The following is a 16,118-nucleotide window of genomic DNA, read 5'->3' on the forward strand; positions in this document are numbered from 1 at the left end:
CTAATTAATATCTGTGATTAAAGGCTGTGTAGGGACATATTATTCAAATTTGAATTCAGTGTATGCTGCTGAATGTGTGCGCCTTCTGAATTCTTTGAGTCAAATGCAGCAAAGGATACAAAGACAGTGACCGGAAATTAGGAGGTTTTAAGAAGAGGATAGGATTTGCTATGGGTTAAATTGAAGTGGAAAAAATATTTAATTTGAAAGGTTAAAGAAATGATGATATTTCCCAAGGCTAGGTCACAAAAAAGAAAGACAAAAGCGACTTTAGCCTTTTTGTGAAATGTGTCCTTTATAATCACTCTGTTAAACAACGCGTCTGTGAATGGTTTTATTTTGATGGCACTACCGGAAGGTTGTATTGTGTCTTTGATGGCGTTGGTTATTGCGACCAATGTGGGTTTAGGACCCCGCGGAGCGTCTCAATGAAGCACATGGTCCTCACTCACAAGACAACACCTCTTGGCAGTAATTGCCTGGACCTGATGCTGCTCCAGTGTGCGGCTGAGGCGGCAGCGGCTTGTGCGTGTGTCCGTGTCCGTGTGCGCACCGCTTATTTCCCTCTGCGGCGTTTGACTCGGGCGTCTTTGAATGGGGAAAGTGCGCGGAGTCGAATCAGCTGTCCTCGGGATTTCCGAAAGCACCGCTCACAGACTTGATCATATTTCAGGAAGTCGTCTTGCGCTGTGGGGGGGCTGCTGCACATCAGCTGTTACCGGACTCTGATTGCAGGATGGTTGCGCTGCAGTGAAACAGTTGACTGCTCCCGTCCTCCGCGCTTCAGCCGGGCACCATGAACCCCGGCAGTCTGAAGTTTGTTATTTTGACAGCACTTCAGGCTTTGTCTTCCTCTCTTTGGGTGTGTGACAGTCTGCTCATCAGGACTGCTGAAGGTAAGAAGTGAGGTGAAGGTGCCAAGTTAAGGGTTTTCTAATAGAATGTCAGATTTCACCTGTGGAAAATAATCGATGTATAAATTATTATTAAGCTGTCTGCAAATTCTGTCAAGGTGCATTTGCCTGCTATTTGCTGTTCTTCATTCAAGTCTCCCCTCTAGCTGGAGACCTCATGTTTTATGTTTTATCATGTCTTCTGAAAGCGTTTTGTTAGCCCAGCAGATTTGCAGATCTGTAGCACATGTTTGGACGAGCTTTCCAAATTCATGGCTTTCTCTCATTATCTGTGTGTGTGCATAGCAGAACATAACATTTTAGCTGGCAGTCCACCCTGTGTGCACCTCAGAGGAGAGGAGACGCTGTATAATTGATGATGCTGAAACTCCCTTTGGTAATCAGTGGTAGCACTTGAGGCAAATCACAGGCGCTTTAAGCACATTTCTTTTCTTTTTTTTTAAGGCACTTCAAACATGCTTTTATTTTAACACACATAAAATAAAAGTCCCAATGTTAATTTAATCAGTCTTTTTTTTTGAGTTAATAATCTTATGTTTAGGAAATCCCAGCAACAAAGAGAGCTGCTTGTTATCACTGTTCAAATGTGAGGTTTGTGTGTGTGTGTGTGTGTGTGTGTGTGTGTCTGTGTGGGTTTATATCACACTGTGAGTTCAGCCCTTTGGGCTGTGGCTCATGACACTCAGTCACCAGGTTGAACCAGAATAATAGAGGTTTCACACACTGTCTGTAAGTGGACGAGCTGCACTTGAGCGTCGGCACCTATAGAAAACCTTAACATCTAAGCACAGTCATGACATTTACTGTGGAATCCTGGGAATTAATTACCAGCAAGGGCAAATGTGTGAAACTTGGACTGAAGCATGAGGAAGCTGTTCATTTATTCATCAACAGTTCATCATAATCATCAGACGTTTGCCTTGATGCATTTTTCCATGTGTTCTTTCCAACCCGTTGAAAACCATCATAGCCTGTTCGTTTTGTGGGTGTGGGTGGGAAATACAGAGCTCGTGTGCATTGGCAGGATATTTACCTGCTTGAGGGTAATTTGAAGTAACTGGGATAAATGAATGGAGGGAAACGTTTAAAAAATTTTGATAATTCCTAATTTAAAAAAAAAAAAAAGCCCAAGAGTTACTATTTTCAGTTCCTTAAATGTGATGATTTACTGTTTTTGTCTGTTTTACATCATTTCAGATTTATATGGTTTTGGATTGTTGAGCAGACATCCGATAATTTAAAGATATTACTCTTGGAGTTGCAGATTTACGCAGCTACATTTACAAAAACAACAGTTTGCTTAATGAAAATAATGAGTTGCAGCTTTTACTTCATGTTGGTGAGTGGAAATCATTAGTGACCCATTTTACAAGCCTCTGCTTTATCTCCGGGTTGTGCAGTTGCGTGTGTGCTGCCAAGAATCCAAGACTGAACAGAAAAGATGGGGCAGTTAATCTCCATGCCATGTCATGTTTGCATAAATATTCCATGATACCGCTCCTTAAGCTTTCTTGTCGAGTTACTCCTCCCCCCCCCTCGCCCCCCGTCTGTCTCGTGCATGTTTCTGTCCTGGCTAGGGATCACTTGTGAATGATTTCCAACGATGCTTGACACACGTAGTGCCAGCTGTACTGTCTCTGCCTCCAGCACTGCATGCAGCTTGCGTGCTGCATTTTCAGACAAATCAAAGTTGAGCTGAGAATATATTTTTGGACTGTAGTAAAACATTCCTTTAGCAAACAGCGTCCTCCCCCTGGGAGACATTATCACCATGGTGTGACCTATCTCAAGTCGGAGACATTTAGTATCTTTTCAGTATGAATGGAGTCCGATCTTCCAGATGAGCTGTTCAGGATATTTAAGACCCCAGAGGCTTTTAAGAAAAGTTGGCCAATGTATGGTTGTCCATTAATGCAGATTGATCAACCAGTTGCTGTTCCGCAGAGGGGATATTCATATAGGAGGGGAAAATAGCTGGACTGTGCTCATGTGGCTTGACCCTACATGTGTTGCATTAATTTCTTCGAGGCTTCTTGGACTCATTTGACCCTCCTAACAAACGTTTAAAACACAAGCCGAAACTCGATGCTGCCTCTGGACATTTTCATTGGACTTTCACACCCAGGCGGGTCAGAGGCGATCTCAGCAACTCCTCTCCCCGAGCGTCTTCTCTCTCGTCTGGTTGGAGAGCCCAGTTGGCTCAGACATCTCCTGTCACTGTTAAATTTGTCTGGGTTAGTTCAACTTCCACCCAATCCGTATGAAGCAACATGTCACTGACAGTTTATAAAACCGGTCTGGTCATTTCATTTTGTTAGATTTTGTTGGCTAGAAAAACAACTCCACGACAAGATGAAAAGACCATTATAGACCTTTTTTACAGCAGACGTAGAAAGGTGCTTACGACAGGAAGATTCAACATTCAACAACTGATCCCATAGGGAAATTGTGTTGCCTTGTTACAGCTGCTCTGCAGCTGAAAAGTAAGAAATTCCACCGAAACAAGACAATACACAAATACAAACTAATGAGCAATACGTAAGAAAAAACCCACTTGGAGGACTAAAAATAAATGAAATAAAAGTAATACAAATTATCCATATGGAGATGGGTTGAACAGTTTAATGGCTACTGGGAGACAGGATCTCCTCTGATGTTCTGTGGAGCACTTGACTGTGATCAGTCTCTGGCTGAAAGTGCTCCTCTGTGCAGCCAGCACACAGTGGAGTGGGTGGGAGGGATTGTCCAGGATTGAGAGGAGTTTGGACAACATTCTCCTCTCAGCCACAACATGCAGAGGGTCGAGCTCCTCCCCCAGAACAGAACCAGTCCTCCTAAGGGGCTGCCTTTGAACCAGGGGCTCTTACACAGGTAGGAGGTGGATCAGGTTGTGGTCACATTTGAGTACATCATGTCCAGGTGTGGAGGGTCTTGGAGAGGGTTGCATGCTTAGTTACCTGAGATCATAAAGAGGGCGTCAGGATGTCAGGTCTGGAGTCTGGCGCGAGTGTATGAAATCACTGGCCCAATAAGGCCTACATTCCAATTAGATGTATTAGATATATTTAAAGAGCTTATATTATGGTCCTTTTGGCTAATTTTTAAAAATACTTGTATGTTTAAATACTTCTTTAAATGTGTGTGTCATTTTATTAACCCTATGTTGTACAGATTTCTCAGGGTCCCTTTAACCTAGATTCCCCTCTGTCCACAATTAGGCCATTTGGAAGCTGTTAACCTAAAATGTGTATCATTCATGACCACCTAGTCTAATTGGTTGGAGGTGTGAGCAATATTAGCAGTCGTTTGGACACATATTTATTAACACTTTATCGCTTACTATCGTTTAGCTCTTTAGATGGTTTAGTCTCCACCAAGTCCTTAGATGTTATGTTGTCCTTTAGGTGGCTTAGGCGATGTGGAAGCTTTTGGAGGTAGACTAGATTTGATGTGACTGTACGCTCGTCATCCACTGAGCTCTAAAAGAACTTTCTTCGCTCCAGATAAATTATCTGCCCAGAATTCACCTTCTGTTCCGCAATGAGTAGGGACAAGTCCAAATTATGTTTCCTAATAGGCAGATGTGTTAACAGGAACAAGACAGGTCATCTCATACCTGAGGTGAGATTCTAACAAATTGGCCTAAATGAAGTTCCACTGCTGCCAGTTGCTTTGCCTGCCCGAGTTCTGTTCCACAGGCAGACCTGTGATGTATTTTTAAGTGAAGCAGAGCAAGCAGCACATTGAATGGCTGCACATTGATAAAGGTTTCAAGTAGAACGGTGACAGATCCAAGATTGAGATCTGAAGTTTTAGGATGGGCTGACCTAAAATAGAAGCTCTTTATTTTATATGATAAAATATTGGGAGCTCACGCAGATGTCTTAAAATCGCTTGTTTTCTGTTGAATTGCCAGGCAATAAACCAAGGAGATCCAGTTTACAAAAAGGACAAAGACAAATCAGTGAGGAAGCAGGGAGGAAAAAATGGTGAGGAAGCTTGGTGGAGGGAAAACAACAGCTAGTGCGCACGAATGCGTTACACAAGCCATTAAATTGAAAGCAGGAATAAGTAATTGAAGACCACAAATAAAGCCTGAGCGCAAAATAATTTTTCTGTATGTTTGCCAAACATTAATTTTGATCTTTCAATCTTCTGAAGATAAACTAAACAATAAATTGAGTTGATGGAGACAGTGAAAGAACAAATAGAAGAAATATTGGTTTTTGTCTCTACTGATGTAATGACAACGTTGCCACTACAAACTGAGGGGTGGCATAGCGGTGTCACCCGCCAGGGGCACAATGGCACAGGTTTCTAAGATGACTTTAACCTCCTGCTGAGCCAAGGGGTATTTTTTGCTGCAGGACCCTCTATTTCCCATAGAGTAATTATGTGCTGACATCAGGCCTGTGTGACAGTAAAGGAGTTCAGGAATCGAGGTGGAGGTAAAGGGAGGGAGCCAGAGCACTAGAGTTATTTACCAGTAGAGGGAGCCTAGTTTTAAATGGTTTGATTATGACGCTAAATGTGTTCTAAAAAAAAAAAAGCCTCATCTGCTAATAAATCCAACCATTAACAGCTCTTATTGCTCTGACTTTTGGCACATTGCTCCCTGTTAGATTTAATTTAGGTAAACCTTTTTTTTTGTTTGTTTTTTAATGCTTTTTTGGGATTCCTATTACCATGATGTTCGTCGTCTCCTTTTCCTATTGCAACCCTAAGGGTGTTGACACAATGTCCCCCAACCAGGTCAGATGCTTACTGTGGCATCAAGCCAAGATTACCAGGCACTTTTCAACTTTGCTCTGTAATGCAGATGAACCCTGCTCTATGACTTGAGTAAAATATCAGAGGGAGCAACTTTAGTTCGCTCTGGGTGATCAGCAGAAAAAATTAAGACCGGCTTTTTGGAAGTTTTTTCTAGAATGAAGAATTCATCGAGACAAAACATGAAGATGAGGCAGATCAGGGAAGTCAGTGGAGTTTGTTGCATTTTCCAACAAGTCACTTATGAAACAGCGGCTGCCTGATGGATCGTCCTCCCAATGTATCATTCATCATTCTATTCTCAATCACCATTCGCTTTGAATTAGCTCAGACTGGGGATAAATTGAGTTTGTGATATGCCTGTCAATCACCGTTTATTGAACGAACAATAGTCATAAACATTTTCCAAGTTTCCCCCCGTGGGCTGATGTCATCACCAACGTTTGGCTCAGAAACTTTGCTGGATCATGTCAACCCTGTCAGTGCTCTGATTAAAGACATCCACTACGACTGGATACAAATGGGTGTGGAGCTACATGCCCAGGATGCAGAAAAAGTGATTATTTTATTACATTTGCTCTATCAAAAACATGCTTTAATATGGAACAAGGGAAAACTGTTGTTTTTTTTTTTATACCTTATTTGTCTTTGTTGTCTCAGTTCTGCTTGAATCTGGCCTATTTAAACACTCTGCCCTAATTAATTCCACATGCTCTTATTTCAAGCCCATTTCCTCCTCGAGGTTTTAATAGCGACTAAACAATGTCCACACATGTCAAACAATGCTGGAATCATCTCAAGTGTGTCTCCCCCGCACTTGTTTTGTACCTTTCAAGGGATTTGGAATGTCAAAGAGTCTCCTTCAAGCTGCCAAAAGCGTTGTTTTTTCATTTTCGATCTGACATATTTTTTTCAAGATCGCAGAAAATTGCTGTCAGAGTGACTTTGGAGTGTGTCCTTGTGTGCTTTTCCAGTACCAGCCATCAGGCAAGAGTGACTGTGATTAGGAGTGCTCTTCATTGATGTGGACACACATGTGTAGCCTGTATCCCATCTCAGCGAGGACCTGTGCACATGTAGAGGTCCACGGCCTCATCAAATGTCCAGACGAACAGAGCAGCTTGCCATTTGTGTTGGAAAAGGGAAGACTGTTATGAATGCATTATTTCATGATTCCCTGTCAAGGCGTGAGTTGCGGTTGGTTGAAAAAAGCAGGCTCAGGGGTTTAATAAAGCAGAGCATTTGTTGATTTGTTTTGGCGGATGAGTGTGTGGCTGTGGAAAAGGGATTAGTGTGGGGATGCTGATAAGACCAGGTAATGGTTCACTGTGAAGTACTACCAGGAACTGTTACCTGAACCATTAGGCAGGGGTAGGTGAGTTGAGTTAGATGAGTAAACGCAAGCAAAAAACAGAAATGTAACTTTTTCAAGCGCAGATGATGGACAAGCTTTATTTTCAAAGGTTTACAAACCAGGAGCCAGTTATATATTGGCCGACAGGTTGCTCCTAACCTTATCTCTCAATGGCCTAATCAAAAGTTTTAGGAAAATCAAAAAACTCAAAATGATTTTGTGCAGGAGAAATCTTCTCAATGCAGATCGATTTGTGCTTTGTCCCCAGACTGCGGTTCATTGACATACACGGCACATACAGACTTGCAGCGTGTAAAACACTGCATTCCTGTGCTACATGTGTAGACGGAGGACATAATGGGTTTTGGTTATTTTGTCCTAACAATGCTGCTATGGAAAGCCAAATGTATTGCTTCCTTCAGCCATAAGTCTGTATCACATTTCAGTCACCCACAGATGAACAAACGCACACTGCCTCATTCCCTCATATACGGACATGAAATCCTCCCACCTAGCATTGACTTTATTGAGGCAATATAAATGGTACAAGCTCTCCTTGTGTGCACTGGAGCATAAAGGGAGCTGATCATGGCCAGAACTGTGCTTTATTAAGACCTCTGTTTACTCTCTCCTTTATTGAACGTATAAATAAGGCTTCGGGTTCTGGTGCGACTTTTACCGCTCCCTTAATGCTCCTGGTGGCTTACAACATTTTAGTTAACAAAAGCCACTTACGCACTTCACACATCGCACCAGTGGCACACTTTAACTTTACCAAATGTCTCTCCCAAACCTGTGGAAAAGAAATGAGCCTGCAGACCATTTCCACTAATATAATGCTATTTCCAAGTGGGAAGTAAATCTCATAGCATGCAATAATAACAAAATGGTGATTCACTCAGAGACTTGGAAGATGAGGTTCCCTGACATCAAAGTTGATGTGGAGCATGCCACAGAAAAGGCGATGGCCGTCCCGTGTGAGTGTGTGATATCCTTATAAGCTGGCTAAGCATGGCTTGGTCTTCACCTTTGCCTGTTGAAACTCCCCTCTCTTTCTCCCTCATTGGCACTTTTCTCCAAAGTTGTAATGCCTTCCCTATCTCAGTGTGCCCACCTCCTCCAGCCGGTGTGGTTTTCTAGGACTAATGAAGATGGGATGCTTCTCCCACTGGTGTGTGTGTGTGATGCCGCTCACGTCCTTGCCAGATCCTGCTTCTCATCATCGGGCTGGGGCTGGATGAGGACTGCTGAGCTGGTCACCTCTGGCTTTTCGCTATCAGCTGGAGCGGCTTTGTGATGATCTCCAGAGTGGTGTTTCCTCAGAGGAAAACCAGAACAAAGCTCAGCTGGGGAGTTCTGTGCCTGACCCGTATTATTAATGCTGGATAATAAGCAGTCTCAGCAATTTAGCTGCGTGAGTCATGTGTAGAGGGAAAGAAGGGATGTAAACCTCGGTAAGAGGCCTGAATCTGCTGCTAATCATATTATATGGCCAGTGTGTTTTGTGTTTGTTTGTGTTTGAAATGCACTTCAAAATTAACAAGAAACAAAGTTTCAACTTCAAAACATATAAATTATGTTTAGACCACACGCATAACTTCTCAATTTTTCACTGACTTCATCACCCTCTAACTAAATCTGTTTCCCTGCTGTTTGGAAATGCTCGACAGAGCATCAGTGGAAGAAAGCAAAAAAACAAGCAAACAAGATGTTTGCTCTGAAACAAATGGTGCTAATAACCCCTGCTGTTTTAGCAAGAGACCCAAGCTCTGAAATAGCTTCCCGCTGCGGGGGGCTGATTACTGCAGGAACCCTGTTAGCAGTGTCCTCCAGTGGCTCATGGGGTTTTTTTTGTTTGTTCTTTAGAGAGACGGCAGCTACTGTTTCAGTTATCAGTTGGAGTTTTACTTGGGATAGTGACCTTTTTTTTTATTTTATTTTATTTTTTTTCAGCACTCCATTTTTCGACAGCACAACTGGACAAGAAAGAATTGGATTTGAGGACAAATTTATTCTTAAATGACTGGCAACACAGCAGAGCTTCAACAATTGGTGCTTTTAGAGGCTCAGTTAAAACCCTGTCAAAACACAGAGAGAGAGAGAGAGAGAGAGAAGAGATAAAAGCATGCTGAGAACAATGCCCCAAAGCTACGTCTAATCCCTGAGCTGTATCCTGAACACTAGCCCTGTGTTAGGAGTTATCGCTGCAGCAACACAAGCTCCTTTTGCCTCACAACTCTCCATTTCTGAAGAACTGTGGCCATTTATGCAGCTTGATGGGCAAAGTGGGTGGTTACGGTCACCACCACAGTTCTCCGCCAACAGTTTTCATTGCTTAGTTTGAAAACGGAGTTGTACTTACAGCCTCTAAAAAGAAATGTTCAAAAAGGGCAGGGCATGTACTGGAGATGGTGTTTTGTCAGAGACAAATAAATAAATAAATCTCAAACGCTTAATTGCAAATACTGTCCATTTAATTAAGTTAGCTTATTATTTGTAGAAATGCCCATTGTTTATGTCCACAAGTCCGTCTTTGTAGTGTTATTGTAAAGATGCACAGTAAATGAGGGAATTTACTATTTAAATGAGCTTGGTGGCTCAGTGGTAGAGCGTTGGGTTGGGATGCAGGAGGCAGTGGGTTCAAATCCCACCCCACCAGCTGAGCCCTTGGTATCAGTCCCGAGCCCTGATAAAAATGGGAGGGTTGCTGCAGGAAAGGCATCCGGCGTAAAAACTGCCAAATCAACATGCAGAACATGTTCCGCTGTGGCGACCCCTGAAGGGACGTTTCCTATGCATTCATTCATTAAAGTGGTATTTTCAATGTTCCTTTTACAGGGAGTCTTTTGAGGACAACTGCTCAAGACAGATCAACAGCAAAGAAGAAGCACTATGGGACTACAGTACCACTTCAGCTGATTGGACAGGACTGGAAAACGATCAGCCTCCTCAAATCCCAGGTGAGGAATGGTAGCAGAGATAGATTTTCTTCTGCTTGATCTTTACATTGTTTGTCTGTTCTACACTGGTCAATATATATTTACATTATTGAGCAAAGTGTCATTAAAATATGACGGTTCTGTTCGTGGTTCCCCGCAGATGATTCCTGAGGATCATTTTAAGGTTTACTTTTAAACTTCTATATAAGATGTGAAAACATAACACAACCGAATGCAACGATTTGCAAATCTCATCAGCCCATATTTTATTCACAATAAAACATAAACAACATATCAGATGTTGGAATTGAGAGATTTAACAATTTCATGGAAAATATTAGCTCATTTTAAATTTGATGGCAGCAACACATCTCAAAAAAGTTGGAGGGTGATGTTTAGCTTTTTGCTCATAAATTAAAATATGAATCTTAGGTTTATTTGTATTATGATTGTTCCTGATTGTTGCTGTATAGTTGAGCTCCGTTCCAGCCTTTCTATCTTACTGTTCATTTTGTTGTATATTATGTTGGCTCCATATAGCAGGACCATGAGTCGGAGTCAAGTTGGTATGTAGGACCAGTTTCCCACAAAAGTCGAGGTGCATGCCACAGAAATGCAGCCTCCATTTTTTAACTCCTGATAGGGGGGCTGTTATTGCATGTCATCCCACCTCACGCTTCTACTACCGCTATCAAATAGCAGAAACATTTTTTTAATAGTCAGGCAGAGACAACATTCATTGCCTCCTTGAAATGTACTGAATTGAACGCAAACACAAACAGCTGCACAGTGTTTCAGAAAGGAAGAAAACACTACACGGCCCAATGGAACATTAATGAAATGTTTGAAATTCGGGATCCTTGGCTCTATTTGCTGTTACAGTCCCAGACTTTGTAAAAACAAAATATATGGCTGCCAGGCAGACTTTAATAAAACAAAAAAAAAAAAACAGGTTGTGTTATTGAGTCAATTCATTTGTGAATTAATTTGTTCTGGCCTAACAAGCAGACTAGGTGCCACAAGGTTTCTTTGGGATCTTATTACCCCCAAAAAAACAAAACAAAGCCTTAGAACCTCCAAATATTCTAAATAAAAGTGAAATGAAGTGCTAATTTATATATATTACTCCTTTTTAATAACACCTCCAAACATGCAGTGACAATGTTTATTTTCCCTAAAGATATTAATGGCAGTTGTCAGGAATATCATGCAGTGTGAGGGAGGTCGTGCTTATAGAAGCTGTCTCAACAGAAAACAGCAAGAAGTTTAGTCCCACATGAGTTGTGCAATGATACAACCTAAAACCTTAAGTGTTGTGTTTCCATATCCACTTGTGATCCACTAGACATTCTTCTTCGTGGGGGGGTTAAGGATGACTTCACCCAGAGCAGCCCTCCCTGCCACAGCTGACCCAGATTGAACTATGTGTGTGAAATGTGTTTGTGTGTGTGCGGTTGCCCAGGGATATGGAGAATGTGAAACAGTGGAATCTTCTCTGTGTGTTTGTGTGTTTACCTGGTTGAGAGCACAATACAAAGGAGGAAAGGGGTTTTGTGTGTGTATGTATGTGTGTGTGTGTGTGTGTGTGTGCGCTTGTGCACATGCAGCTGCCTTTGTTGCACAACACAACTGACACGAGTGATGTACAACTCGTGCCACTTCATTTGACTCAGAGACACATGGCCTCTCTGTGTTGTAACTCAGGGGTGTGAAGGCTCGTGGCTTTCTGCGGGGATTAATGTCAAATGGAATGGAAACATAAAGCTAATCCTCTCTCCTTTTTCTTCTGAGATACAGCGTAGCTTCATAAGGATTTCCGACTGCTCTCATCAATTGAAAACAGTCGTCTTGCATGTTTTCTCATGCTGCCGGGGGCTCAGTGAAAGTTCCAATAGGATTGATATAAAGTTCTGTAAAGAACTATTTGCAGCTTTTTAAATATTATTACCACGCTTAAATTTGAGTCATGCTAACCTGAACAAAGTTTTTTTTTTTTCCTCCAGAGCAACATTTTCTCATCTCAACTCGTGTCTCCTCAGAATCGCCCTGCGTCACTGAAGCTCCTGATTGAAGTGGAAGGTGAGAAGCTGCTCCTGGCTCTGGAGAAAAACGAGTAAGTGTTCCCTCCATTCATACTCAGCAGTCGCTTGGAACTTAGTGCTTTCTGGAGTACAAATGGGTGACATATGTGCTGCCCACAGGCTACAACCGGAGCTGTAGCCAAGCTGTGTGTCACACATAACAGCCAGGGAAAGGGATGGCAGAAAGACTTTCTCTCTTGCATCGCTAGTGCAAACATGGCCGCATTCTCTGCGCTTTAGATTGTTCGTCGGCTGAAAGAAAGACTTAAAAGACAGAAATTCCTGAATACATCAGCCAGACATTGATGAAAAGCGACATCATTCTCGTTCTTCTCCCTCTATCTTTTTATTTGATCTATTGATGTAACACAGGGGAAAAGGAGGCATTGTTTGAACATAGCACACACTCTGCTCTCTGTGTATCAAGATACTGTCAGCACAGGGTCCGTCAAGGGGCTGGCACAGAGGGGGAGCATTTTAAAGAGATCGGGTTATTGGAATAGGTACAGTTTGACAGAGTTGTAGCTCTGAATCTGTTTGTCATCTTTGCATTTTTATACACAAGGACTGACTGTTGATTCGGCCTCTGAGTGGAGTGAGTTGCAGAGAAGAATGGGACGTGATTGATGGAGCAATATGTTTTCCATCCAGCTCTGCTGCCACACATGAGCAGCCAGGAACGAGCAGAAGTGTCTGTGTGTTCGAAAGAGGGAGAGGGAAGCGCAGACAGGAGAGAGAGAGAGAGAGAGAGAGAGCAGATGGGTTTTTATGTCAGAGTCAGCCATGAATCTCACTTGTTTTCCAGATTTAATATATGTAAATTCCACCTGCAGACTGTGGGACAAAGCTTTCAACACCAGCAACCACACAATTCTATGGCTTACCTCCTTTAAAATATTTAGATGGGAAATCGCACTCAGTCTTTCTGTCGAATAACATTTCTGCTTTGCACAGGTGGGGATTTTACAAAGCTGGCTTGCAGATTGTCAGATTTTTACCAGAACCATTTATGGCAAGGAATTACGTTGTCTTACAGGCGAAACATTTTGTTTCAAAACGGGAACTAAACTCAGCTGCAGTGGAAAAACACCTTACATTTCCATGTATCACCCACACCATGCTCATCCAGCACGGCTGTCATCATTGTCCAACATCATTAAATGTAAAGTCCACAGTGGAGCTCAAACCCTGTGCCAAGAGGAACAAACACAGACGATGGAGCGCTGCAGTCTAGATCTTGCTAATGAGCTTGAGCATGATGGAAAAACTTTACTCAAACAAACCTCTGTGCATTCCAAATATGAATTTGTCAAAATTTACTCTCAACACTTGCAGCAACACTCAGGAACAAGACTCAATTAGTGGCAGGGGTCAAGTTTTCATCATCTGTTGATTCTCACACCCGTCACTGAGGAGTCAAAATAGTATTTCAAGAAATCAAAATAACAGCTACTTTAAGTCCCGGGTGTTTGACAAGACGAATCACAAACAGGACATGGATTTGATAAGGATACATGTTGAGAGAATTTGCCATGCGGATCAGCACACTAGTGCCCGAACTGAACCTGCTGTGCTGACGTTAAGTGAAGGTTCTTGTCAGAGGCTGCTGGCAGCCTGGCTGTGTGCCACTGATCAAATCCAGTTGTTCAAACAAAGCTGGCATCTGCGGGGGGGTCATCCAGAATGAAATGATTTGAAATAAACTAAATGAATCAGGTTTCTTTTAAAAAATATCACTTTGCAACAAAACATGAGTGAAATGTGCTTCACAGCTGAATGGACTCATTTCTGTTGTATTGAGAGCTAAACACACTGTGTGTATCTGACCTCACCCTTCACCCCGGCGGTGTAATGAAGAGAAGCAGAGGTTGCCTAGGAATGCTTGGGTTCATGAACGTTTTATCACAAACGGCTTGAAATAATTATTTTTTTTCTGTTTTCTGGAGAGGCCCATTGCCTCTCCATTAGAAGTTTGACATTTGAAGGTCTTAAGTTTAACCTTCAGCCTGATCTCTGTTGTAACTGTTTATTAGTAGAAAGCAGAGTCAACAACTTCAGGGAATGAAAAAACCCTTTGTGTAAGCTACACACTGAACTAGAGGTTTTATGCAGTCAGTTATATTCATATCCTTACAAAAAATCCCCAAATTCTAATATTTCAAATCCGAGTGGCGTGCTGAGCTGTCACATAACATCCATCCATTTATAGTACATCGGACAAACCCTCAAAAGAATTCATTAGCTACTGGCCTCATTCGGCATTATTTTTCCTTGTGTGTAGAAAGTTAGTTTAGTAATTTATCTTTTGCGGTTTTAATAGCATTTTCAATCAATTTCTGAGAAGATTTACACTGTTTTAAATCCTTTTTATATTAAGCTACTTTTCTTTCCCTTTGACGGTGAGCAGTGTAGTGTTATTGGCGTTGATGACATTTGGAAAGCCTGCAACAAGAAAGCGATTCTTCTTTGTGCCAAACAGCCGGGTTAATGAGCGTTCTTTGGTGTGTCTGCTCCTTCGCACTAAGCACTGTGCAAGCACAAGGAACAGGGCTCAGATGATCCTACAACATCTTCAGACATCCTTTGAAAGCAGCCTGTTGTTAAGTTGGAAAGGTCATGTGCAGCCCAGAGTGTGTGTCAATGGTGCAAACTAGTGCTCCAAATTATGGTCCCAAAGATGGCTGCCTGAAAGACCAAGGCATTTCTTTTCTATGTTAAGAAAACTGGATACTAGAAACCAGGTATGTGGGAAAAGGCCCCTGTCAAGATGCCTTGAAAGTTGATCCAGTTAGTTAAGACCTGAAGGTGCAGATAAAAGGATCTGTTTGTTTATGTTGTCAAAATCTGAGGCTCACAATCATCATGATGCCAATTTCTGTAGAATGACATCTGCTGAATCAAGACTTTTCCACATCCAGCAGGTTCTTTAGAGGAAAATATTTGAGATTTGATTGAAGACCACTTGTTCAAGGGTCTTAGTCAGAAGTGGAAGAAGAGAGGCAGGTCTGGTATTCTCTACAAAGTCGGCGTGTTGAATTGGCTTCTGAAGCAATGAGGTAACCTGAGCCTATTTAAAAGAGATGTTAATGATTTGTGTAATGGGTGGGATTAGTGTGGGGGCAGTTACTTGTATGTAGCGTAGGGGACGGGGTCCAAGTGACAGATGACTTAGGAGAAGGAGTGTGGATGTCGTTTTCAGTCGGTGTAACAAAAGTAAAGTGATGTCCTGTTTGAAGTTGGCAGGATGTTCTTTGTCTTGTTTTTTTTTTTTTTTTACTAGAACATATTTGTGTCATCGCTTTCACCTTTTGAGGTTTATTTGCAGTTTACGGCCAACGTAAAATGAGAAGGAGAAATATTTCCTCCTTTTTGTAAAAAGGTTACTTTCACTGTTCTGTAGCCTGCAAAATGTCCTTTTCCTTAACTAAGGAAAGGGTCAATTTGTCAATAGAGTTAAATGAATGTTGACAACTTTTCAAAATAAATGCTCAGAAATCAGGTTTTTGTAACGGTTCACCTATTAAATTGGTAAATTAAACTTAACAAGGCCCGAACATTTGAGATTTCTGCAAAAACTTTTTTATTTCTGAGCCACAAGTGGAACAAATGTAGACTAGACTCATGTTATCACAGACTGTTAGTTGAGTACTTGTACTTTTGTGTTCAGTTAATTTTAGGGCATGTGCTTAGTACTTCAGCTTGAGTGAAAGATTTGAAGTAGTGATTCTACTCGTAGTACTTTTTAGATTTTATGGAGTACTTTGAGTAGTACTTTTTTTGATTTTACTGTTCAAGCCAAACAGAAGTCCTTGTCAAAGATTAAGTCAGTTTCTTTTTGTGACCATACTGTACCATGATCATCATAAACCATATAAAACTGACTGGTTGAACCACGTGTACTGTTTATCTCCCCAGGCAGTTGATGAGCACAAAGTACAGTATTATTATTAGGTCCACCACATCTAAGAAATCAAATTTCTCATACTGCAGATGTTGAATTGAATTGTACTGATTATATGCCGAAGAATAATAATTCCTAATGTCTTGAAGGTTAAGGTCT

The 16,118-nt window shown here is 41.7% G+C and overlaps 1 protein-coding gene across 4 annotated transcripts in view; it reads left to right on the plus strand.

The window, feature by feature from the left end:
* Positions 1–430: 430 nt before the first annotated feature.
* The window catches only part of LOC137105348 (disintegrin and metalloproteinase domain-containing protein 12-like), a 62,816-nt gene continuing 47,128 nt past the window's right edge, over positions 431–16,118 (plus strand). For 2 of the 4 annotated variants that reach the window (XM_067487437.1, XM_067487438.1), the window contains exons 1-3: positions 431–896; positions 9,877–9,998; positions 11,981–12,090. In XM_067487437.1, the coding sequence (XP_067343538.1) occupies positions 797–896; positions 9,877–9,998; positions 11,981–12,090 (332 nt within the window). In that variant the 5' untranslated portion in view covers positions 431–796. The remainder of the gene's footprint in view (positions 897–9,876; positions 9,999–11,980; positions 12,091–16,118) is intronic. The other 2 variants (XM_067487439.1, XM_067487440.1) reach the window with 2 other exon arrangements.

This window comes from Channa argus, chromosome 20 (genome assembly GCF_033026475.1).
Source record: "Channa argus isolate prfri chromosome 20, Channa argus male v1.0, whole genome shotgun sequence".
Taxonomy (NCBI): domain Eukaryota; kingdom Metazoa; phylum Chordata; class Actinopteri; order Anabantiformes; family Channidae; genus Channa; species Channa argus.